The sequence below is a fragment of the Staurois parvus genome, unplaced genomic scaffold, assembly GCF_062004578.1.
Source record: "Staurois parvus isolate SC_StPar_1 unplaced genomic scaffold, SC_StPar_1.0 ptg000251l, whole genome shotgun sequence".
Classification (NCBI taxonomy): domain Eukaryota; kingdom Metazoa; phylum Chordata; class Amphibia; order Anura; family Ranidae; genus Staurois; species Staurois parvus.
This window is the reverse complement of record NW_028318047.1, coordinates 5,439,116-5,466,226: the sequence shown is the minus strand read 5'-3', so window position 1 is coordinate 5,466,226 and position 27,111 is coordinate 5,439,116. Positions and strand designations below refer to the sequence as shown.

Sequence of the window (27,111 nt, the reverse complement as noted above, 5' to 3'; positions counted from 1 at the left end):
AGATTGAAGAAGAAAGCCAATTTGTCCATACCATAGCAGAAATGTAAAGAATGCTCTCGTTTATACGTTGTATACAGGTGGGAGAACTGAAGTGGTTCAAACAGCCACAGCATTTAAATTTAAAGGGATCTAGTGGGAACCGTAAGCAATGAGGTATATGTATCTACCTTTTATTCATTACCAACCAATCTATTCTACTACAAGCCATCCTGGGATTGACCTGATATAGATGGATATGGCAAAATCCATGACATTCCCATCGTCTAACCACAATTTAGTTATTTTAATGCATGAGCGATCAACTGCGATGCCTGACCGACACATGTATTTCGAATGTTGTGCTTGGTGTTTCAGGTGTGCTGGCAAGGAGGTGCACAAGTGCAAGGTAGGTACATGTACCTTCTGCTCTAAACCAGACTTTCCCAAACTTTTCAGCACCGAGGAATCCTTGAAATAACCTTCCAGTCTCAGGGAACCCCTGCTAAAAATGACTATATCTACAACTCATAATACAACCAGAGTGATGGTCAGTGCAAAGAATGCTCCTTACACTTTTGGTCATTGGAACAAATTACCCCCTTACAGATAGCTAAAAAAACCAATGGTCTCAGTGGGAATTTGCCCGAGAAGAAGAAAGTGCTCATTGCTCAAAGAAGCCCTAGCAACCTCTTGAGAAACCCTAGGGTTCCATGGAACCCTGGATGAGAAACCCTACTCTATACAGTAAACTGAACCAGTTACTTTGCCCAGTATGAGCAAAGTGCAGGTTCACTTTAATGGAAGCACACTGTACATGTATGGTTAGCAAACAACATTGCCAAAAACAGAAAGATAAGCCAGCTAAAAAATGTCAGTAACACATTATATCATCATATTGTAATATCCTATGTTTTATCACAGCTGCCAGTTTTCCTTCTGTTTATTTTATTTATTTTTTTGTTGGCACACAATGTATGAATGATTTCTCAACCCATCCCCACCGCCTTTAACTAAAGCAGAGCAAACAGCCATTACTTTGATGTATAATCTCATGTTCCCTGGTTATCAGCCTCCAGGGTAGGCAGAAAAGCAAGAACACCTCCACATACACCAAAAAGATCTGCCTAGTGTTGAGATAAACGCAGGGGTTGCCAGAAGCTGTAGGCACACATGATGCATCTATCCTCCGGGCCAGCTATCGATCCCACTCTCACTCCTATTTAATCTTGTGCCAATAAAAACACAATAACAAAATACAGGACACTGAAGCAATATCAGCTGGCTTAGTAGATTCAGTTTAAAGGATAAGGTCACCTTTTGGACAAAAATAATAAATACACTTTTTTTGCAGGTGATGCCTGTAGAGCATTGCAGCAGTGATCAGTAGATCGCTGATGCCATGCAGGTCTCCTGCAGACCTGTCAGAATATCTGCTTGCTGTACGGGATGTAAGGTCAAGCAGATATACTGATATAAAGCTTCAATTAACTACCACAGGGCTCTCCATACCGTGATAGTTCATGGAAAACTACAAGCCCACAGCCGCTAAGGCTGTTGGGACTTGTAGGCACTCATTCACAGAACACTGTGACGTGGCTGAGTGGGTGGAGCCCCGCACGGCCACGCTATTTTCAAATCTGACAGATAGTATGGGGTCTCCCTGTACTATCTGTCAGAGGGAAGCGGCTGCGGCTAGGGGAACATGTTATCCTTTAAGGTTTGCTGTATTAATATGAACTTTCTTTTAAGTTCTCAACAGATCTTCCATAGGAGAGATTTGCCCTCATTTCCTGTGAGATCAACTGGACAGGACATTAGGAGGAAATTTCTCTGAATGTTAAAGAAAGCAATAAATATGTTAAATGTATAGAACCTGTGTTTGTTTTTTACTGCTGCCTATTGCAGGCCATACATGGTTCGAATTCCGAATGATTTTTCGCCCAAAAATCAAAACATTGTTCGTTCTGTAATCTGATGGTGCCACCAATGATTTCGAAAATCGTTTGTTTTTCACAAATTTTTCAGCATGCCCGATAAACAAAATGGGGAGGAACCATGAAAATCGGCCGATGCCATTGCCCTACTAACAGAGTGAATATCGGCTGATTATTCTTAGGTCTGATTTTTGTACGAAAATCGTTCGGAATTCGAACCATGTATGGTCGGCACATGTCCCCCTTTGGGAAGATTTGACTTCTTTTGTGACCACGAGGACAGGAAGTGAGGAAATCTCCCCAAATAATGAGATACTCCCTACGGAGTACGGGGACGGAACGGCTCTGATGAAGGGAGTTTGTCTCCCAAAATGCATTAGCTTACCTTACTAAGGGTCTATCGTCACTTTGGACTGTTATTATGGACTCTTCTTGTCTGTTTTTATCCCCGTTTGGTTTGTGAGTATGCATTTTTATGCTTTATAATAAATTATATATTAAAGTGAACCTGTTGCTTTTTCCTGAGTGGGCAAAGCGCGGTTTACTTTAATGTGTGGCCTCACGGCTCAATAGTAAAATTTAAAAATGGGCGGGACATAGCTAGACTTTGACAGGCAAGAGTCAAGATTTACATATAACTTCAAACTGTTTAGCTCTTTCGAACCTTTTGACTAGAAGGTAAGCTTTGCTTATGTATTTTTGCATCACATACTTTGTGTGAAATACTCAGGTTAGTAACAGATTCACTTTAACCTCCCTAGCGGTCTGATTATGTCCATATTTCTGTGCTCAAAGCGGTACATTTTTTTGCATGGAAATATGTATTTTTTTTATTGTAGGCCTGTAATTTTTAGGAATAACTCACTGAAATCTGTCAGAACACGAGTCTAGTAAACATCCCGGGTATGTTAAAATTTAAAACACGAAATCATAAATTATAATTTAATAATAATCATAAAAAATAATAATAAATAATCATAAAAAATAATAACATAATAATAAATTTAATTCAATAATATAATCAAACCAAAAACACTGAAATTTGAAATATAGCGCCAAGTTAGCACATCAATGAGCAAAGTCGCAAAATCGTTTTCAGTGTCTGATGAGGAATTTCCCCACGAATCATTATCACTCAATTCTGCAAGTAGTTCTAATTTACTATCACTGTTCTCTAGCTGGTCTAAAACCGCTTTTGACATAAAGGGACGCTTTTTGGACGCCATGGACATTTCCCAGTTTCCAGGCAGAAAGAACAGTAAAAATGCAGGCAGGGCACAGGACAAAGCACTAGGGACAAAATGTATGTGAAATGGTTTGATACAGTAATGTTTTACTATGTGATTTTAGTGAATTTAGTGAATGTCACTTTTTGACATTTTCAAATTTCCCGCCGTTCTGTCCCCGTACGTCCCAACGCTCGCAGGGAACGGAACCCGGAAGACAGATGCCGGCATCCGCCGGATTACATTGCCGCTGACGCTGCAGGGGGGACATCGCGGGAGCGCCGGACAAGGTAAGTGCAGAAGGGATCCCGGAGCAGCGCCGTATTGTAAGCCTGAGTGTAGCTTGGGATTACCGCTTGTGGTGCTGAAACTTTACCCCGAGCTAAACTCGGGAATTCTGCCAGGGAGGCTACGGAAGACTTTTATTCCTAAAATGAACTTCCTCGCTGCCACCTTCCTCTCTCCGCTATTTAAAAAACAATTTTTTTTTCTTCCTATCACCGGCCCTGTCTCTTTTTTCATCTAGGTGAGAATGAGGTGTCCCTGCTCCTGCAGTATCATGATATAGCTCCGTTCCATATCCTAGGAGGCTGCAAGAGCAGGGACAGACAGTGGCTGGAGAGCCCACCTGGCTCATCACAGGCTGGCTACTAGAAATCCAGAAAAGACAGCCAGCTCCCAATAATGTGGACATGGAAGATGGTAGCGGAGCCTGCAGAGCTGAGGATTGCAGCCAGGCAATACTGACTTCCCGGGGTATGTAAATATGTTTTTAGAAGGTAACCCAACAAAAAAGATAAACAAGGATAGAAAAAACAGCATCTCAGAAGGAGGTACATTTCCTCTAAGCCTGGGTTCACACTAATGAGGTGCGGCACAACGCATGTGGTTTGCAGAGGAAGCGCACCACATTCCTGCGCACATCACATGCGATGTCTGTGCGGTACGATTTGAGCCATACAAAAGGGTGCAGGACCCTTTTTCCCCCGCACCTGATTCGCATCCCATCGGTGTTCACACCCATGCGATGTGAGTTCTGGTAATTGCACTGAGTTTTGAGATCTGTTTCGGATTGTCGTTAATTTAACATTGACACCCATACCAGATCGCATGGACGCTGTGCGACTGCAGTGCAGGAAACGCACATGATTCGCTGCGATTGTTTCCCGCACCGCATTAGTGTGAACCAGGGCTAAGGCTGCATTCATATTTGGCATTTTATGAAGGGGCGTAAAATCACACTGTATTTTTTGTGCGTTTCTGTGGATTTCTGAGCTACACGCATAAGGCAACCCATTGATTTCAGTGGCTGTTCTACATTTGACAAATGTGCCAAAGTAGAGGGGACCTTATAGAGCCCCGTCATGGGTGTCAGTGGAAGGAATAATGCCCAATCATTGGAGTCAGTGGAAGAAACAGTGCCCCGCATATGGTGTCAGTGGAAGGAATAATTCCCCATCACTGGTGTCAGTAGAAGGAATAGTGTCTCATCATTGGTGTCAGCAGAAGGAATAATGCCCTGTTGTTGGTATCAGTGGAAGAAATAGTGCCCCATTGCTGGTGTCAGTGGAGGGAATACTGTCCCATCAGTATCAATGGAAGGAATAATGCCCCGTCGTTGGTGTCAGTGAAAGGAATACTGCCTCGTCATTGGTATCAGTGGAAGGAATAGTGCCCCATCATTGGTGTCAGTGGAGGGAATATTGCCCCATCAGTATCAATGGAAGGAATAATGCCCCATTGTTGGTGTCATTGAAAGGAATAGTGCCTCATCATTGGTGCCAGTGGAAGGAATAATGCCCCATAATTGGTGTCAGTGGAAGGAATAGTGCCACATTGTTGGTGTCAGTGGAAGGAATACTTCCCCATCATTGGTGTCAGTGGAAAGAATAGGGCCCCATCATTGGTGTCAGTGGAAAGAATAGTGCCCCATCATTGGTGTCAGTGGAAAGAATAGTGCCCCTTCATTAGTGTCAGTGGAAGGAATAGTGCCCCGTTGTTGGTGTCTGTGAAAGAGATAGTGCCTCGTAGTTGATATCAGAGATATGCCTTGTCGTTGGTGTCAGCGGAAGGAATAATGCTGCATCATTGGTGTCACTGAAAGGAATAGTGCCCCATCATTGGTGTCAGCAGAAGGAATAATGCCGCATCGATGGTGTCAGTGGAAGGAATAGTGCCCCATCATTGGTGTCAGTGGAAGGAATACTGCCTCATCATTGGTGTCAGTGGAAGGAATACTGCCCAACATTGGTGTCAGTGGAAAAAATAATGCCCCATCATTGGTGTCAGTGAAAGGAATAGTGCCCCTTCATTGGTGTCAGTGATGGAATAGTGCCCCATTGTTGGTGTCAGTGGAAGCAATAATGCCCCGTCATTGGTGTCAGTGAAAGGAATAGTGCCTCTTCATTGGTATGTGTGGAAGAAATAGTGCCTCAGCGCTGGTGTCAGTGGAAGGAATAATGCCTCATCATTGGTGTCAGTGGAAGTAATAGTTCCCCGTCGTTGTTGTCAGTGAAAGGAATAGTGCCCCGTCATTGGTGTCAGTGGAACAAATAAAGCCCCTTTGTTGGTGTCACTGGAAGGAATAGTGCCCCATCATTGGTGTCAGTGGAAGGAATAGTGCCCCGTCATTGGTGTCAGTGGAACAAATAGAGCCCCTTTGTTGGTGTCACTGGAAGGACTAGTGCCCCATCATTGGTGTCAGTGGAAGGAATAGTGCCCCATCGTTGGTGTCAGTGGAAGGAATAGTGCCTCGTTGTTGGGGTCAGTGGAAGGAATAGTGCCCCATTGTTGGTGTCAGTGGAAAGAATAGTGCCCCATCCTTGGTGTTAGTGGAAGTAATAATGACCCATCAATGGTGTCAGTGAAAGGCATAGTGCCCCGTTGTTGGTGTCAGTGGAAAGAATAGTGCCCCCTCATTGGTGTCAGTGGAAGGAATAGTGCCCTGTTGTTGGTGTCAGTGGAAGGAATAGTTCCCTGTTGTTGGTGTCAGTGGAAGGAATAGTGCCTTGTTGTTGGTGTCAGTGGAAGGAATAGTGCCCTATTATTGGTGTCAGTGGAAGGAAGAGTGTCCCATCATTGGTGCCAGTGGAAGCAATAGTGCCCCACCATTGGTGTCAGTGGAAGGAATAGTGCCCCATCGTTGGTGTCAGAGAAAAGAATAGTGCCCCTTTATTGATATCAGTGATGCAATAGTGCCACATTGTTGGTGTTAGTGGAAGCAATAATGCCCCATCGTTGGTGTCAGTGAAAAAGATAATGCCTCTTCATTGGTGTCAGTGATGGAATAATGCCCCATTGTTGGTGTCAGTGGAAGCAATAATGCCCCATCTTTAGTGTCAGTGAAAGGAATAGTCCCTCCTTATTGGTATCTGTGGAAGAAATAATGCCACATCATTGGTGTCAGTGGAAGTAATAGTGCCCCTTTGTTGGTGTCAGTGGAAGGAACAGTGTCCCTTTGTTGGTGTCAGTGGAAGGAATAGTGCCCTATCATTGGTGTCAGTGGCAGGAATAATGCCTCGCATCAATGGAAGGAATAGTGGTCTAAGGGCCAGTTAAAGGCAAGCAAAGGGCCACATTCGGCCTGTGGGCCACAGTTTGGAGACTCCTGATCTATACCATAGTTTGGAAATGCTAAATTTCACACAAACCAATTAATATGCAAGAGTGCCTCATCGATGGTGTCAGTGTAAGCAATAGTGCCCCATTGTTGGTGTCAGTGAAAGGAATAGTGCCCCTTTGTTGGTGTCAATGATGGAATAGTGTCCCATCATTGGTTTCAGTGGAAGGAATAGTGCCCTTTAATTGGTGTCAGCGGAAGAATTAGTGCTCCATCCTTGGTGTCAGTGTGAGCAATAGTGCCCCATCATTGGTGTCAGTGGAAGAAATAGTGCCCCATTATAGATGTCAGTGGAAGGAATACTGCCCCATCGTTGGTGTCAGTGGAAGTATTAATGCCCGTCGTTGTTGTCAGTGAAAGGAATAGTGCTCCTTTGTTGGTGTCAGTGGAAGGAATAATGCCCCATTGTTGGTGTCAGTGAAAGGACTAGTGCCCCATCGCTGGTGTCAGTGCAGGAATTATTGCCCTGCTGTTGGTGTTAGTGGGAGGAATAGTGCTTCGTATCAGTGGAGGAAATAAAAGCCACTGTTTTATGGCTTGGAGGTGTCTGTACATATGGCGTATTTTTCTATTTAGAGGTGTCATATGATCATTACATGACAGTTTTGGATGTGCATGAGAATACATCACAAGGGTCTCAGATCAGCAGGGAATACAGTGTTGTAAATAGTTCAGCCGTAATAAGAGAATCATGGCGTTCTGCGTGTGTAATGTGGTAACATGCTTTTATGTGGGGGGATTAGGAATGAGCTCCGGGCCCCGCCCACAAACCAGCGCCCCACATTACAAAGTCACCATCTGAACACTGCTTCTTCCCATTGCAGGGAAATCCAGATGCCTGTGTACTGAAAGGGAATTTCTTACTCAGCAAAGCTCCTGTGTGGTTAGACTCTGATAGAAGCTAACATTCCCAGAATGAAGCAATGAAAGCATAGCAGACCAATGAAAACAACGCATTTGTAATAATCATTTTCATGCTAGAGTAATGAAACTGAAATGTCAATCAAAACGTTTTTTGCTGGTTTACACCAAAAAGGAGAAGGGTGAGAAACTCTATCACTTTGTATTTCTACCTATGTGGAAAGTTTCCCTGCTACTTCCTGTCTTGGGGACAGGAAGGAGAAATGTCAGAATTTCTCAAATGGGGACACACACCAATAAAACTACTATTAAGGCCCATTCACAATAGTACCACTCTGCTGTGCAGTGAATGAGGTGTCACTTTGTGCACTTCAAATGAAGTTCACTCAAAAAAAAAAAAAGGGTTGGTGGGCAGCTGTGTGATGTAATAAAAAGCACCTCACATCGCCCCCTGCTGCAAAACGCTGCTGTTCATACACATACCAGTGAGCGGGCGTTTTGGGCTGCGCGCTAGTGTGAACAGACCCTCAGGGAAGGCTCGGAACCTCTGTCAAGTTTTTACTGTTAGTCCACTTTAGGGCCAATATTGATGGGTTTTTGTTTCTTCCAAGCAGATTTGCATTCCTATACAAGTCTATGGGGATGAAATCCTAACAATACTTTCAGAATAATCCCAGAATCGTTTTAGAGTGATGTCATAGACACAAGGCCAAAGCCTGTCAACACAGGCCCTTGTGGAGAATTCTTCTGACTTCCTGCTCCAATGACATTGATCTCCATGACAGGAAGTGAGGAAAACCTTCCCAATGGGGTCATATAAAGCTATAAAATTTTAATAGAGTGTTAACCCTTTCATACTCTATCGAAAAGACAAAAAAGGTTTTACTGGCATTTCACTTTAACCACCTTCCGCCCGCCCTATAGTACAATGACGGGTGCAAGGTGGTTCTCTCGTTCTGATAGGACGTCATATGACATCCTACCATTCTCACTGCACATCCGTGGCTCAGGGAGCGTGCAGCGCGGCAATCGCTGGTCCGTTGTGTCCCTCAGACACAGCGGATCACGGAAAGAGCTGAAGATGTCGGCTCGGTCATGTGATCAGCTGTGTCCAATCACAGCTGATCACATGCAAACACGGAAATTCTGGTTATTGGCATTTCTCTCCTCTCCAGCTGTCACGCTGACAGCTCGAGAGGAGAGGAGAGCCGGTAATCGGCTTTCCGCAGAGGGGACATGGACACTGATCATCAGGGCAATGATGATCAGTGTGCCTTGATGATCAGTGTGGCCCCAGAAGTGCCACCTGTCAGTGCTCATCAGTGCCATGTGCCAGTGCCCATCAGTGCCACGTGCCAGTGCCCATCAGTGCCACATCAATGCCACATGTCAGTGCATACCAGTGCACATCAATGCCACATATCAGTGCCCATCTGAGCTGCCTTTCAATGCGCCAGTCAGTGCCACCTATCAATGCCAATCAGTGCCACCTATCAGTGCTGCCAATCAGTGCCACCTATCAGTGCCAGTCAGTGTCGCCTATCAGTGCCAGTCAGTGCCGCCTATCAGTGCCAGTCAGTGCCGCCTAACAGTGCCAGTCAGTGCCGCCTAACCGTGCCAGTCAGTGCCGCCTAACAGTGCAAGTCAGTGCTGCCTATCAGTGCCACCTATCAGTGCCATATATCAGTGTCATGTATCAGTGCTGCCTTTCAATGCCCATCAGTGATGCCTGTCAATGCCCATCAGTGCAACCTACCAGTGCCTCCTCATCAGTGCCACCTATCAGTGTCCATCAGTGCAGCCTATCAGTGCCCATCACTGCAGCCTCATTAGCGCACATCAGTGAAGGAGAAAAATCACTTATTTACAAAATTGTATAACAAAAACTAAGAAAAAACTTTTTTTTTTTTTTCAAAATTTTCAGTGGTTTTTGGTTTAAGAAAAAAAAAAATCCCAGAGGTGATTAAATACCACCAAAAGAAAGCTCTGTCACAAAAAAAATGATAAAAATGTCATATGGGTACAGTGTTGCATGACCGCACAATTGTCATTCAAAGTGTGACAGTGCTGAAAGCTGGAAATTGGCCTGGGCAGGAAGGGGGTATAAGTGCCCTGTAGGCTAGTGGTTAAAGTGTTACTAACCCTCAACAGCAAAATCAGTCTGTATATGCAGTAAAGCATGCTTGTTATACTCACTGTAATACCTAAGGGGTTAATCCTCTGCATTGTGTAAAAAGGATGTTTGATCCTGTCTTCTCTGATCCTCCCCTTCTTCCAGTGTCTCCTAAATATCTCCTGATAAAACAGAGACTTGGGGGCAAGCTGCACATGCTCAGTTTGGTGTCTATTGCTAGAGAGTTTTTTTTTTTCTTGGGAGAGTGCATGTGGTCAGCACTGGGCCAATCAGCACTGTCCAGACATTGGTCAGAGGTTCTGCATCCTCCAATAGCAGAATGAAAACTCCTTTTACAAGCTTTAACCAGTGCACTGCTGAAGTCACAAGACTACTCCAACTGCTGATGAGAAAAGGTATTTAGCAGTTTATATTTACTAAGGCTCAGTTCACACATATGCAGGTTGCGTTTGATCCGTTTCTGCCATGCGTTTTTGCAGCAGTTTTTTTTCATTTATATTTTTCTTGTTGCTATGCAGATTTAAAACACAAAATGCATCAAAAACGTGGCCAAAGCGCATCAAAAACGCACTACATTCTTTTCTGCAGCATTCCATTGAAGTCTATAGAACCAAAAACTCAAAAAAGTCCCTGCCTCTTTCCAAAAGATGCACTGGGTGAAAAGATGGAGATGTGAACATGTCCCATAGGAAATCATGTTAAATGAACTACTGCATTTCTGCAAAACGCAAAATGCTGCAGAAAATGCTTAGGTGTGAACCTAGGGTAAAATAGATGCATTTCCATGTTCCATGTACTGTGGGAGACCAGATACAGTGAATGCTGGGTCCTGGGTTTATTAATACTTTAAGAACCAGTGGAATCCCTTAAAATATATGTATAGGCAAAACGTTTTTTAGGTTTGTTAACAGGCTAAATGTGTTTGTTAATTTTTCAAATGTGCACAGGTGTGAACAGGCTCTATCTTTAACATTGCTTTCGATGACACATGAGTTTTAACGCATTGCAATGCATGTGTTAAAACATGAATGTCTGAACAGGGCCCTAAGACAGTTGTCTCTGCAATAAGTGTCCCCGTTATAAGATTTCCCTTTATCTTATTCTGGGGACAACTCTAATATTTCTTTTTAGATGACCATGTTGACTAGTACAAACAGAAGGGTGAATCTACCCAATGGGGGACACAGATAGCAATCAAAACTTGACAGAGGGTCTAACCCTTTCCCACTAGATTTAAAATGTTACTAAACCCAGGACCCTGCATTCAATATATTCGGTCTCCCACAGTACACACAACATGGAAATGCAATTATTTTAGTAAATATAAACTTCTAAATACCTTTTCTCATCAGCAGTTAGAGCAGTCATGTGACTTCTATCAGTGTCCAGCAGAGCACTGGTTAAAGCTTGTAGGAGGATTTTTCATTCTCCCCGATTGGCCTATGAGGCTGCAGGACCCCTGACCCTCTGATTGGCCCTGTGCTGATCACCTGCATTCTTCCAAGAAAAAAAAAAACTCTCCAGCAATAGACACAAACTGAGCATGTGCAGCTTGCCCCCAAGGCTCTGTTCTATCAGCAGCTGGATTGGGGACAGTAGAAGAAGGAGCAGATCAAACAGCACTTTTATACAATGCAGAGGATTAACCTCTTAGGCTCCATAGCAGGGGTGGACTGACAACTCATGGGGCCCCCGGGCAATAGGGGATCATGGGGCCCCTGTGTCCTTGCCCAAACTCAAAAAAGCCTATGAAAAAGGTACCAGGGGCATCTCATGGGGCCCCCTACTGACCCCGGCCCTCGGGCAGTGCTCGAGTTTCCAAATGGTCAGTCCGCCCCTGCTCCATATTGAGTATAACAAGCATTATTTACAGCATATACAGACTGATTGTATTGTTGTGGGTTTAGTAACACTTTAATACTTTAAAAACGTTTTCCCAGAGACACACTGTGAGCCGACCATAACAAGTGAGCCAAAGAGAAAGAGAACCTAAGAAAATAAATCCTCTTTCACACCTTTTAGGTGCGTTTGAACCAGCACTTTTGTTGGGGTGTTTCCGTGCATCCCCACAAGTTGTGTTTGCGACGGCCAATTGATTTCTATGGGCTGCTCTACATGCGAGAAATGAACAAAAGAAGTGCCTAGCCCAAAAACCACCGCACCAAAATGCATGGAGTGCACAAGGTTGTAACATGCATAGGGCTGCCATTAGGAACTAATTATACTGCCATGCGTCTGCAAACAAGGGCAGCAGTTGGGGGAAAGCACGTGATTTTGTGAGCACTTCCGAATGCACAGGTGTAAATGAAGCGTAACTGTTTGTACCTGTCATTGTGGTGACAGATGTTTTCCACCACACACATGACTTCCTAACATCCAATCAGGGTTCCTTATGCCGAATGTGGCTGTCAATGTAACACGTAGCTCAAGCCTTGTTCCCACACAGACATTACTGCTAGCTTTTTATGTAAAGATAACAATTACCTTTTAAAAGATTGTGTTCTACTGACATTTAACGCTTCACTTACCTGTCCACAATGAAGAACTGGAAACCTCGAGGGTCTCCGAACCTGTTAAAAAATGAATATACACACAAGAAGCCCCCGAATCGTCCTCAGGGAGAGCATCACAAGACACAGGGAGACCTGCTCCCTTCACAAGGTCCCAGCAGGCATCCTGTAGGGCCTTACAGTACCCCCGGCAGGGCATCGGTGGAGGCACCGAGGAGAAAGTATTACACCTTGGCACCAGTAACAAACAAAAAAACCACTCCAGGTAACGGTGACAATGAGATTTAAGAAGCCCCTCCCAATCATGCAAAGCAGCCTCAATTTCCAGCACACTGGTATGATTCAGATAATTGGGCAGCATGAAAGTTTGAATTCCCAATTTGTGGCAGAAAGGCAGGTTGGTGGGGACAGGCAAGCAATGAGCAACTTTTGGAGTCAATTTAGGTATATCTAAAGCAGTCTCTGTGCGATTATTTCTAGAAGCTGTAGAGGTAGAAGCTTTAGTGCTGGTTAGTAAATCAGGATCTGATGGATTGGAATTATAATGTCCCTCTGAATGGATTACATGTGTATTAGGAGCAGGAGCAATGACAGCAGTGGCAGCTATCCCAGAATGTTTAGGGAGCCCAATTCTCTCATCATTAGATTGATCTGACTCAGCTATAGGATTATTCCCATCTTTTTTATGTAACAGTGAATCTGAGGAATTTATCACATAATGGGATAGGCCACTGGCAAGAGAACCTGTCATTTTCATCGAAACGGCACTACGCATGCTGCCTGGGTGACCCGTGTGCGTGGTCAGTGAGTCCAGTAGGGTAGGGGGGGAGGATGGTCCTTTTAATTCCAGATTGCTGGTCTTGGGTAAAGACTCTAAATTCTGGACTCCCTCCTTGAGGATTCCTGAAAAAGACTGGTTGGGTAAAGGTGTAGGCCCAGCCTCCACTGCAGGGAAGACTGGAAAAGAAGCAATACCTGGTTGAGCAGACGAAATGTTTCTTGAAGGCACCTGGGTGATGTTTAAGGTCTGGTTATCGGAAGGGGACAATTGACTATGTGTATGTGCTTCTGTGGTGTTGCTGCTGTTGACCTGCCCCATGCCATGCTGACTTAAGTTGCCACTTTGATTTGCAGGAAGGGTTACGTTGATTAACTCCCCTAACTCTTGTTCAGCAGGTGGATGGTCAGGAGAAGTCGGCAAGTCTTTCTCTTCCCAAACATTCATGAAATTTCTAATATTTTCAGCCACGTTTAAGATCTCAGCACCCACGCCAGCAATATTTTTATCTTCCGTCTTCTGAGTAGTTGAGTCCCCGGGCGGAGAGGTGGATACATTCTTTGGTGTAGGTGTTGCAGACTGAACATCAAAACCACTGTTTTTCTCCCCTTCCTGAACCTGAAAAATACTGAATATCTGATTTTCTGGAGGCTTTTTAATGGTTGCAGGGGATTCTGAAATCCGCAGCTGATGGTTCAAAGAAGCTTCTGTAGTCCCAGAGCCAGCAGGCTGTTTCTGTGTGGTTAATGTGTTTGGATTTGTCGTTGCAGCTGCAGGGATGGAAGTCTGGTTAGATGGAGAAGACACACCTGCAGATAAAGATGCTGTAGCTGCAGGCTCTGAAGATGGAGAAGTTGCAGGTGTGAGGTCCTTTTCATCCCGCCCAGTGGAAGAGGTCTCGTTGTCTACAACTGTCACTGCTGCAGGGAGGCTGCTTTCTTCATGAGATGATGTAGCAGAGGAATTAGGTGCTGCAGTAGTAGCCAAAATTGCAGGCTCTGTGGTTGCCTTCTCCGCAGGGGTAGCAGGAATCGTTGGCTTTGCACCCCAGCCAAGCCAGTTAAACAACTGTGCATGAGACAGTGCAGGTAAGGTCACCAGCAGGACAGCCAGCACTGGCCAAAGCCGTATCAGAGCCATGGCAGAAAAGCTCTGAACCCTTACACAAACTTTGCCTGTTCACATTGATTTGTCCTCTACAGCTAGAAAACTACACATTTACCCTTCACACGAGAGCTGAACTACTAGAGGTGTGGCTATACAAATACCAAAACCATGCCTCCTTATCACAAGCCGGCCCCGCAGCCTGTGGAAAAGCTGAAACAACTGCAAAGTGCTATACAACTGACTTCACTCTTGACGGACTTAAAAAAAAAAAAGTTTCAAAGGATGACAAAAGGCATATTGTTGAGAAAATAAGTGCACAGCTGTAAGGAGTGTCCGTACACAGCACCAAGTTTATCATCATTCTGCAGGGCAGGGACTTTCAATTCCTTCAGCAACCTGCTGCTGGACAGATGCTGAGAAGCTGGCATCCCCTACATGCTCTGCCTGGTGTGCTGAGACTTTTAGTTCCACAGCAGCTGAAAAGCGACAAGTTCAACCTCTCAAAGTTGTCCTTGCTTGATACTTTGTCTAAGGTGTACAAAGAAGGTTTTACAAAATGACAAAGTGTGTTGGCCCACAGTATACAGTAAGCTCCCATTCACACTTGAATGTAGCACAGGTAGGTCATTTAGGCTTTTTTTCAGTTTTTGAGCATTTTTAAGTATGAAGTGACATACAGGAACTTCTGTAGCGCAGGATCACGCTTTTTTGGCCCAGAGACTTTAATTATGGCAACATTTTAAAAACGCACATAACACACAAAGCCCATGGGGCCAGAAGTGCTCCATTCTGCTTCAAAAGTTGCTTATGTACCTTGTCGAGTTTCAGGCTGCGTTCGCACATGGGCGGTTTGAATCAGAATTGCCGCACTTCTGGCCGTGATTTCAAAACACTGTGCTAAAATGACAAATCGCTAAACCTTGTGTTCAGGTGCCGTTCATTTTAACGGCACCTGAAAATGCGGTGCAGTTGTGCCGCAATTGTCGCACAATAAATCACACTGCAATTGCAGCAAACCACATCGCGTAAAGAAAACTTCTTTTCAGCAACATGGTTCACAGGATGAGGTTTGCCGCAATTGCAGCGTGATTCTGCCAGCGTTTCAAACACACGTGTGAATGCAACCTTAACCTACATACACACTTAAGCGTCGCGATTTCAAAAGTTTTTCAAGTTTTTTTGGAACAGAATGGAAAATTTTTGCAGATTTTGTAAGGCGTTTTTGCAGGCGATTTTAAACTATAAGGTGTGGAGTGCTTCTGAAAAAGGGGCGGAAAGCTGCTGTTTGAGCAGAAAATGTGTCACAAAATACTTGAAAAAAGCTCATGTCCCACTTTGCAGTTGTTTCCATTGAAGTCTATGGCAGGGGTGGGCAACTGTGGCACTCCAGCTGTTGGTGAACTACAAGTCCCATCATGCCTCTGCCTTTGGGAGTCATGTTTGTAACTTTCAGTTTTGCAATGCCTCATGGGACTTGTAGTTCCACAACGGCTGGAAGGCAACAGTTGCCCACGTTGGTCTATGGGGATAAACATGCTTAATTCTGCCTAAAAAGTAGCGCATGTACTATTTTGAGCAACTGGTGTTTTGCTACAAGTACCAGGACTCTCAGATGTGAACAAGGGCTATTGAAAAGAATAGGTTTTTGTTTGTTGAGCATTTTTGAGCTTCGAGCTACAAGCTGCAAAATGCTTGTGTGAACGGGTACCAGGCATTGAGCTACAGGCATCTGGATTCTCAAATATAAACATTTAAAAAGCATGAGGCTTTGTTTGTTGTGCCTTTTGGAGCTTCAAGCTACAAAATACTCAGGTGTGAATTTGGTCTAAAGCCAGCCATACATGGATCAAAATTCAGCCAGTTCAGAATGGAATGGGCAGGGAGGTTGTACAAAAGTCGACCTACCGACTTTTTTTTGTTGCTCAGTCAGTGCTGCCGGCCAGGGGTGGACTGACCATTTGGAAACTCAGGCACTGCCGAGGGCCCGGGGTCAGTAGGGGGCCCCATGAGATGCTCCTGGTACCTTTTTCATAGGCTTTTTTGAGTTTGGGCAAGGACACAGGGGTCCCATGATCCCCTACAGCACTGCCCGAGGGCCCGGAGTCAGTAGGGGGCTCCATGACATGCCCCTGGTACCTTTTTCATAGGCTTTTTTGAGTTTGGGCAAGGACACAGGGGCCCCATGATCCCCTATTGCCCAGGGGCCCCATGAGTTGTCAGTCCGCCCCTGCTGCCGGCTATAGCTGTCAGCACTGATTGGTGTATTCTGACGGTGGGAAAGACTCTCTGCTGTCTGAATACAAAGCCTCAGCGGGAGGAATCCTTCACCAACATGGAGTGTGTGGATGTGGGAATCGAGTCTGTTTTTTTCGTTCATCCCTTCGATTGAACAAAATAAAATGACTCATGTATGGGCTGCCTAAAAGGTCTGATTTTAGCATTAATACACACTGGAAAAATAGAATCTAGGATCTGATTGGTTATGATAGGGAACGCACAAACTTTTATCCCAAGTTTTTATAAATACCTTATACCCAGCCAGACACTGATGTCAAACAGATTCTGAGCTACTGAATACAAATGTATCGGAGTCTGAGAATCACAGCAGTCAGAATTGGTCGCAAATTAAGAATACATTAGATCTGAAGTAAAAGTTAACAGCCGGAGAGAGGGAGGTAATGTCTGGGTCAAAGGTCTCTTCTGCTCCACTGACCACAGAGTCTTATGCTGAGCCCCCATCTCACACAGGAGGGGAAGGATGGAGCTGCTGACTCTTAACGCATGACTTTCCACTTACTTCTGACTGGAAACAACTCGTATTTCAGAACAAGAAAATAAAAAAATGTAATGATTGGAGGAAGAATGTAACATATACACTGTTACACATTTATTTTGACTATATCATTTTTATTTTGACTATAGACTTATCAATTTGCTAGTAAGATATTAAATGTGAGCCTCTGGGTACATTAAGGACCACTAAGAATGAAAAATATCATATTCTAGTATCGGTTAGTACAGTATTCAGCATATGAGTATGATAGTACTCAATATATGAATTCCTTTTTCTGCTGGCAGTGGTCAGTTTTATGCATTTTGGTTTAAATAAAAATAAATTCCCTGCTTATCTGCTTAAAATTTGTTAGCTGGAGTGGGACTTTAAGTAATGTATTGCTAACTTAAAATCCATTTATAATTACATTTCTATCTAAGACTACCCTGTCCACAGAGTGATGACAATTTTACTGCCGATTGAAAGACATTGTCATCCTGTTAAAGTGTAAAAATAGAGCTTCTTCTGGAAGGATCAACAGGTAATAAAATCATATTATCAGGGGAAAAAAAGAAAGATATATATATATATATATGTATGTATAACATGGCTTGCAATAGCCGAGTAAGCTTGATGATCAGCACATAAGAGCTCTGTAATCTCTCATCACTGAGTGCTGTCAGCCACAGTTGCCAAAAAAAGTTACAACATTTTCAGTTGGGTTGTGTAGGGTTTGCATCAGAAGTACTTGCTATCAAACACAATTTTCTAACATATTGGGAAAGCTCCAACTGATAGTTCACTTCTACCCACAGAAAATACTCAATTTACTGCATTTGTGGCACGCTGTAACAATTAAGGCCATTGTGATGAGTGCCTTAACAATGGTAGGCAGAGAGGACCCCACCCGTCTATGACCACCCTGTAGCTGCCCATACCCATCAGAGGCTGCTTATTCTTCCATTGATGATCCAGGGCAGGGCATGCTGTCTGCACAGTGCTGCAGAACTCTTTATTAACTTGTTCAGTAGTATAAGTTATGGAGAAGAAAGAAAGAAAGAAAGAAAGAGAGAAAGAGAGAGAGAAAGAGAGAGAGAAAGAGAGAGAGAGAAAGAGAGAGAGAAAGAGAGAGAGAGAGAGAGAGAGAGAGAGAGAGAGAAAGATTACATGCTTCAAGAAGTACATTCCCAATTAATTTCTATAGACCTGCTTATTCTTCCATTGATAATCTAGGGCAGGGCATGCTGTGCTACAGAGCTCTTTATTAACTTGTTGGGTGGTATAAGTTATGGAGAGGAAAGAAAAAAAGGAGAGAAAGAAAGAAAAAGAGAAAGAAAGAAAGAAAGAAAGAAAGAAAGAAAGAAAGGAAAGAAAGAGAATAAAAGCATAAAAGCTGGCTTCAGTTTTAGCACAGCTGCAGAATTTGCTGGACAGCATTGGTAGCTCGCTGAGTAGATTCACGTTTTATCTGCAACTGCTCTTTACAATGATTTCCCATGACAACAGCTATTGAGCCAACAGATCTTAGCCAATAACACAAATAATTGTCTCAAAGGAGTATGAAATCTTCCATTACTTATTATATCAATGTTGATCCTTTTTTTCATTTAACATACAAAGTAGCAGAATACTGAATTAAAGGAACCAAATTTAATATGGTAAAAAGAGAAGCAGTATTCTGATTGTCTTCAGAATAATCTCCTAGATTGTAAACTCCAAGGAGCAGGGCCCTCCTAACCCTCATGTATTGAACTGTATTGTTGCTGTATTGTCTCCCGTTATATTGTAAAGCACTGAGCAAACTGTTGGCGCTATATAAATCCTGTATAATAATAATATTAATAAGGGGGATGCTTTTAGGACAAGGATGTTTAAAACCTGGCACTGCCCCTACATATCAGATCACTGTGACTATAAAGTTTAAGTTATAATCCAATCAAAAGATCTTATTTAATTTTAGATGTAACACCGAGAAGTATTTTTGTATCCCAAGAGAATGCATGACTATGCATGTCTCATTCTTATCCTTCTTACTGAACAACAAGTGAAAAGGTCCAGCTTGGCCAGGTAAACAGACCCCAACACTGGAGTACACTGGATCACTCTTCTGGTCATCCGCACATTGTCCAGCTGTTATCTAGTCCTGTAAAACTTACAGACAGGCTCAGTGATGGACAAACTGTAGTATGGGATTTCAGGTATGATATGCTGAGACTTGTAGTTCATCAAGTGGAAATCTGCTATCTTATACTACCATAACTTGCTGAAATCAGTTGAGTAATGTGCCCCTTCTCAGTCATCATTTCAAATGATCAGTATTTACCACTAATCACCCTAATGCAGAGCCCCCGGTTCTGTTTAACATCTGGCTTGTAATAGCTGTCAGTCAAGGTATCTGTTCACAAGTCTTCTGCACGGAAAGAAACATCTTGAATTCTCTCCTTCTTAGATAAGGCTCAAGTCAGAGTTCAGACAAACTTTTCCTTTCTTTATTATTCTTTGTCAAACTCGATATTACCTGCTTCCCCTTTTGTGTTTTCCAATGCAAGTTTGGGAAAACTTGCCTTAACAAGACTACAACAGATGCCAGGAATTCCCAGTGTTTGTTCTTGTTTTTAGGGTTTGACCACAAGCCAATCAAATAAAAAGGATGACTGCAAGAGGTTGGCACGTGGGAGCAGAAGACATGTAAAGATAGGAGCTAGCAGCTATGGTGGATTTAAGTCATAAATCCTGGTGCCGATTCGCAAAACCATTTTAAAGTGAACCTGTCCCAAGCCAAACCACTGGAAAGCTTGGGACAATGTTTCTCAACCTTTTTTCAGCCAAGGCACCATTTAAAATTAGGGACAGTCCCAAGGCACCCTTTAAAATTAGGGACAGTCTTGAGGCACCCCATTCTAAAATAGGGTGCCTCTAGACTGTCTATAATTTTAAAAGAGCACCCCATTCTAAAATGTGAAAAACTATTCTAATAGTTTTATATAATGCAGCAACATCCACACATGTAGGACACCCAACATTAGAGGTGATTTATTCTTCCAAAGCAAATACACTTCTGCACACTGGTACTGACTAGTATTCCCATGTTTCTCTTCTCCCTCAGTTTTTCTCCATCACAGAGCTAATGTGACCCCAGCATTGATGGAGAGGGGCAGAGGAGGGTCAAACTAGGATGCTATACAGGCCACTGACATCCTCCTTATCAATTGATGATGTCATTGGTTTTCAGAATGCTGGCATCTAGAAGATCGTAATGGCGCACAATAAAAACCTATGGCTTTGTGTAACTAAAAGGCAGGCTTGTTCCACCCGCTGGCTTGTATACAAGTTTGGGGCAATTTTTAGACAAGGCCAAGGCCCCCCTGAAGAAACCTCAAGGCACCCCAGGGTGCCTGGGCACCCTTGTTGAGAAAGGCTGGTTTGGGATATGGTCAAAGCAGCCATATTCTCACTCATGTACCCACATATCAATTTAATGGAAGTGGTTAGAAAAATTTGCTGTCTCAAAAGTTTTGTTTTGTATACTATAAAATCAGCGCTATTGCATTACATTAAAGAAAACCTGTGCTTAGGAAATATCGAGACTGCCAATGCTGGCCTTCCTTCAGAAAACACTAAAAACCTGGCTGACCTGCAAATAACATGACCTAGTACTTACCTAGGATAGCCATACCCATTTACATTTCTCTCAAGCAGCCCACGGAGGAATCTAACAGATTTTATATGCATGCTGAACAGCGTGGTGGAGGAATCCCCTCTGCTGGCTATTGTATCGAGACAGCCAGCATCCACAGCTGTCTGGATAGCCGAACAGTAACTCTGGATGCAGTCACTGTTTGGCTGACAATTTTCCAACGGCTCCTTCTGTTTTTCAGTTTGCACCCCCCTCCCCCATACAATGTAAGGGTAAATGCCCATTAACTCTGGGGGTAATAAATGAAGTGTAATACTTACCCTACTCCTTACTCCGACACCCTTTGGCACTCTCCTGTGCTCCAGTTTGTGGGTGGTCCCTCATCGTCCTCATGTACAAGGACGGTGAAGAGGCTTCAGAGACTGGTTGCACATATGGAGGGAGCCTGCCAGATCAGAGTATAAGGTAAGTATTACAATTAATTAATGAGCTTTTAACCCTTACAGTGCAGGGGGTCCCACTGCCAGGGTATTTTTTTTTTTTTTAGTTCCTGGAGTTTGGCTTTAAAGGGTTAGTTCACCTTTACCAAAAAACTGTCTATGCAGGCAAGGGATGCTTGTAGATGAAATCAACCTCAGCTTTTACCAAAGTTGAATAATGCCCTTGTTTTAGATGTAGACCATTCCCGTACCTCCCAAAGCCGACTGAAAAACTCCCATAGTTTGCATCATCCTGTCCTGCCTTGTTGCTAGGATGTTGCCAAGATACTCTCAATTGATATAAACCCCTGCGCATGCGCTATCTTTCCCCCATAGCAGTTGCTATATAAATGAAAAAGTCCAAACATTTTGAAAAAAAAGTGTTTTTATTTTATTTTGCAAATAAATCATCTTTCTTCATAAATCTTGGCCAAAATGTATTCAGCTATCATTTTAGAGAAAAAAAACCCAAATTGGTTTATAACCAAAAATTATAATGTTTCTACTTTTTTTAACTCCTTTTTTGTTTGATATAATTATTTAGGTTTTTTTTAACATACTGTCACCCTAGCAGTACAGTGTCACCATAGTGACACTGTACTACTTGTGGGGGGTGATGAAGCTTTTTTTTTTCTTTTTTTACACTGATTGCTTTTACACCCATAAAGGCTGTAAAAGCAATCATTTCTCCTTCTCTCTGGTTGCATTCTTGCAGCCATTGACAAATACTGTGAGAGCTGTGATTGGTCACAGCTTGTCACATGGTACAAGGCTGTTGTGAACAGTCTTGTACCATGTGACCTCTGTGATTATTCACAGATTTCACAAGTAGTAAGCAATGATGTCAGAAAGTGACATCTAGTTTACTACTATTCATGTGATCACTGATTGGCCAATCAGTGATCACATGAATCAGGACCTCATTCAGAGGTCCCGTACAGCGATAGGACACAGCGGTGCCGTGAGCTCCCGGGGAACGTGCACAGGCAGTGAATGCGGGGGACATTTAGAAATGTCAACCTGCTTCGGCACTGCTCCCGTCCGGCCGTTTATCTACATGGGCTGGACAGGAAGTGGTTAAAGTGATTTTAAACTATTTTTTTAATAATAATAAAAATGTCATACTTAACTGTTCTGTGCAATGGTATTGCATAAGGCAGCCCTGATCCTCCTCTTTTGGAGTCCACGCCGGAGCTCCTGGCTCCACCTATTCAGCAAATGCCCCCAGAGAAAGCTGCTTCTTATGGGGGCACTCATGTGGGCCCGATCCCAAGCAGCACTGCCTGCACATCTCGGTCCCACCCCCGCTGTCTCCTCACAGGCTGTGATTGACAGCAGCAGAAGCCAATGGTTCCTGCTGCTATCATTCTGTGAGGGGGGAGAGAGCCAGTGGAGCACAGGCACAGTGCTGGATCGAGATCTCATTGTTAGGTATGTATAAAGTGGGTAAGGGTGGATTCTGTGGCCAGAAGATTTTTTACCTTCATGCAGAAAAAAAAAACCCTTAAGCCTTTAGAACCACATTAAATCATATGAAGTATATAACGTTTGGTATAGATTGTGTCAATAACATTATACACGTGTATTTGTGAATGGGATAGATTTCAGGTAAGTATCCAATCTGTTGGACTGTATGGTAATCCCAGGTACTCCCTATGCATTATCATCACTGCATGTGTAGGACATGTTAGCCTCTTCCAGCCCTGATTGGAGTTGTCTTATAAATGTATTCATCTGATGAGAAGGAATTCGGAGTATTGGGAAAGCTCTACAAAGCAGCAAAACCAAATCCCTAGATCACAAAGTGGTTTGGATGCAAGCACTCAAAGGAAATGGAAACTGATATCCAGCGTTTAGATTTACACTGTCAGCAGGAATATACTACAGAGAATTGTGTGATCATGTAAGAGTCGGGTATCCCCACTGTCAAACTTCATTTTCCAAACAGTAACTGGGAAACTCAAGTCGAGCAAATCCCACATGCCGAACCTTCTCAGAGCCATCCTCTGGGTACTAGGAGACTCAAGTTTCCTGGGAAAATAAGCCACAAAGCAAATCATCCAGATGCTTTGGCAACTCCCAATGGAACGGACACAGATTGCTCCATTGTCACTACAGCCTATAACTGACATTCTCTAGGTTTTTACAAGTTCCCAGCTGACTCTTCCAGAGCAAAGAGCAGCGAAATGTCACGATTTGTATAGACATTCACTTAGATCCCGCATGTCCCATTGATCAGAAATAGAGATAGATCTATGTTTAGATAGATGAGAGTTTTTCTTCCTTGAGAAAGCTCCAGTATGGCTATATAAGTACAGCTGTATATACTGACACTCGTCATTGACAAGGTTAACCTTTGTAATATGGTTCCACTTTAAAAGTCACATTTTCCTTTATTTCTTGACACAAGACACTAAAAGTCAATTAGAGTAATGGTCAATAAACAAAGACATTCTCATCATCTTTGGCTTATTATTTCAACAGAAAATCTGGAGAAAAGGTTAAAATAATATAGAGATTAAAACAAATGGGGTGATAGGTCTAAATCAGTAAATGACTTGACTTTATAGGCCTTGGCATCAGAGAAGTTAAGGTCTTCTCAGTTAAAGTATAACAGCAGCCAAAACAGGTTTTTTCAGCTTTGGATAGAGTGAGAAAAAGAGTCTGTCAGATGTTTTAATACTGTGTCCCCATAGGGGAGGATTTCCAGCACTTCCTGTCTCTACAGACACAACAGGAAGTTCTCCAAAAGTTGGAGAAATCTTACCTTTAACAGTAGTTACGGAAACAAGTGCCCCCATCAAAATATTTCTCTTCTAGCCCTGTTCTGGTTACAGCTATAAACATCTGGATTCCCTCCTACTTTTGCTTATGGTCTCCAGAAAAAAAAATAGTAAGGTTAGATTTCCTCAATGAGGAAAACAAACAGCAATATTATTATACAGGATTTATATAGCGCCAACAGTTTGCTCAGCGCTTTACAATATGCATTAACCTCCCTGGCGGTATGATTATTTCAGATTTTTGGTGCTGAAAACAGTACCATTATTTTGCATGGAAATTTGGCGTTTTATATTGTAGGCCTGTAATTCTTAGGAATAACTCACTGAAATCTGTTAGAACAAGAGTCTAGTAAACATCCCGGGTATGATAAAATTTGAAACACGAAATCATAAATTATAATTTAATAAATAATCATAAAAAATAATAATATATTAATAATAAATGTAATTCAATAATATAATCAAACCAAAAACACTGAAATTTGAAATATAGCGCCAAGTTCACACATCACTGAGCAAAGTCGCAAAATCGTTTTCAGTGTCTGATGACGAATTCCCCCACGAATCATTATCACTCAATTCTGCAAGTGGTTCTAATTTACTATCACTGTTCTCTAGCTGGTCTAAAACCGCTTTTGACCTAAAGGGACGCTTTTTGGACACCATGGACATTTCTCAGTTTCCAGGCAGAAAGAACAGTAAAAATGCAGGCAGGGCACAGGACAAAGCACTCGGGACAAAATGTATGTGAAATGGTTTGATACAGTAATGTTTTACTATGTGATTTTAGTGTATTTAGTGAATGTCACTTTTTGTCATTTTCAAATTTCCCACCGTTCCGTCCCCCGTACGTCCCAACACTCGCAAGGGACAGAACCCAGATGACAGATGCCGGCATCCGCCGGTTTAAATTACTGGGGACACTGCAGGAGGGACATCGCGGGAGCGCAGGACAAGGTAAGTGACCGAGGGATCGCGGAGCAGCGCCGCATGGTAAGCCCGAGTGTAGCTCAGGGTTACCGCTTGTGGTACTGAAACTTTACCCCGAGCTACACTCGGGAATACCGCCAGGGAGGCTACAAACAACAAAGGCTCTAACCCTACCCCACTCTATCCATAACCAGAAAAAAATGTTGGCTAGAGTTATACTTTAAAGCAGTAATAAACCCAAAAACAAAAAATATATGATATTGCACCTTAACAGTTCGTAGATGTGGTGGCTGCATTAGTTTTCTTTTTTTTAGGCTTTTTTTTCTTCTGCTGATTCAGCCTTTATTAATATTATTATTATTATTATATTTTTCAGCCCTCTCTAACAGACCAAGCAGCCCAGCAAAAGAGGAAGTTAAGCCCTGTACACCCAATGAGAATATTGGACAAATGATCGCTCGTTTTTTTCCGTCTGCTAGTCTCACATAGAAAGTGAAAAGATTATTAAAGATACGAAAATTCTCCTATGAAAGAAAAGAATTTCGAAAGTGATGTCATGTATTGTATTGTATTTTTATTGTATTTTCGGACTACTACTGTACTGATTAAATGAAAATCGTACGATCTGGTATCGTATGAGAAAAATCTTTGCGCTTCTCTCTTCGGATATTGTCGCACAAATTGTAGTGATTGGCTCTCGAAAGCTGTGTACTAACGATCCGATTATCGAACGATTGGTCCTCGTATGAAAATTTTCATACAATATTCTTACAGTGTGTACAGGGCATCAGATGGTTGAGACAAACCATTTAATACTGACACAGGTGCATACAATGATCAGCATTTTATGTGAAACATTTATCCTATATGGCTCTATGCACACTAGCCTTTTTTCAAGCTCCTAGAAGCTGTTATTAGCATTTTTCCTGCTCCTAGAATCTAAATAGTGTCATCCTATGTGTCTCATCTACACTTCTTTAGGCTATTAGTGTTTTTTGAGCTTCAGCATCAAGGAGCAGAAAAAAAAGTTTTTGTAGAGTTTTTTGGAGTGTTTTTCCAGCAGAAAAAAAGCTAAATACTCTTAAACGCTGCTAAACACAACTAAAACGCTGCTAAACACAACTAAAACCCTACTAACAGATTTTTTATAGCTTTTTTCTACATGTACTGTAAAAAGTCTAATAAAACGCTAACGCTCCTAAACTCTTCTAAACATTACTAAAACGCTACTACAAATGCTATTACCAGTGTTTTTTCTCCAGCATTCTTTGAGCTTAAAAAAAAAGGGTGCTGGAATCGTTCAATGGTTTCTCAGGTAAGGCTGAGAACTACCGAGCGGCTGGTGGCGGCAGCAGCGGGCAGGTGGAGGCGAGGGGCTGCGTTTTTTCGGCACCTGTATCGGTGCTTTTTTTCATATCGGCCGAAAGGGGTGTTTTTTCTCCAGCATTCTTTGAGCTTAAAAAAAAAGGGGTGCTGGAAGCGTTCAATGGTTTCTCAGGTAAGGCTGAGAACTACCGAGCGGCTGGCGGCAGCAGCAGCGGGCAGGTAGAGGTGAGGGGCTGCGTTTTTTCGGCACCTGTATCGGTTCTTTTTTTCATATCGGCCGAAAGGGGTGTTTTCGGCCGAAACGTTTCAGCCACCAAAATTGTGGTGCATTCCTAATTGTAATAATAGAAATAAAATTTGTAGTTAGCAAACTCCAATTATTTTACATGTAAGCTTCATAAATGAGTTAATGAACGGGGGACAACAAAAATACTTCTCATAATTGGAAGAAAATTATTTTATTCCTTTATTTCAGAAAATTTCTATCATGCTGGATCATTTGTCTTCTAAAGATGAACTCACTATCACAATTAATTGCAATGGGGGAGATTTACTAAAACTGGACCACTCAGAATCTGGTGCAGATGTGCATGATAGCCAATCAGCTTCTAAGGTCAGCTTGTTCAATTGAGCTTTGATATCAAAATCTGGAAGCTGATTGGTTACTATGCAGAGCTGCATCAGGTTTTGCACTCTCCAGTGTTAGTAAATCCCCCCCAATGAGTTACACAATTAGTAGAACTGGCGTTGTTTATGGGAACCAGCAAAGAATCTGTTTCCTGCAAATAACCTGTGAACTAATTAGCATTAATGTAAAAGAAAAGCAACCTAACAAAGCATGTGATCTAGTAAGGTTGCTGACAGATCCCCTGCACATTAATGCTGCCAACATTCCTACTTCAAAGCAAATTACAGAAACAGCGGAGAGTGGGCCATCGGTTCATGACCTTAAAACATGACTGCAGCCAAAACATTTTTTTAAACAATGCGTTGGAGTTAGAACCTCTGAAAAGTTTTATTTCTGTTTGTGTCCTT

General features: G+C 42.8%; 1 protein-coding gene across 4 annotated transcripts in view; it reads right to left on the bottom strand.

Moving 5' to 3' along the window:
- The window catches only part of COL18A1 (collagen type XVIII alpha 1 chain), a 234,908-nt gene that overhangs the window by 92,732 nt on the left and 115,065 nt on the right, over positions 1-27,111 (bottom strand). Inside the window, exon 1 of one of the 4 annotated variants that reach the window (XM_089680856.1) lies at positions 13,239-14,260. The exons of 1 other annotated variant lie outside the window; for it this stretch is intronic. In XM_089680856.1, coding sequence (XP_089536982.1) covers positions 13,239-14,181 — 943 coding nt within the window. In that variant the 5' untranslated portion in view covers positions 14,182-14,260. Of the gene's footprint in view, positions 1-12,281; positions 13,036-13,238; positions 14,261-27,111 lie in introns of those variants that run through there. 2 more of the 4 variants (XM_089680857.1, XM_089680858.1) reach the window with 2 other exon arrangements.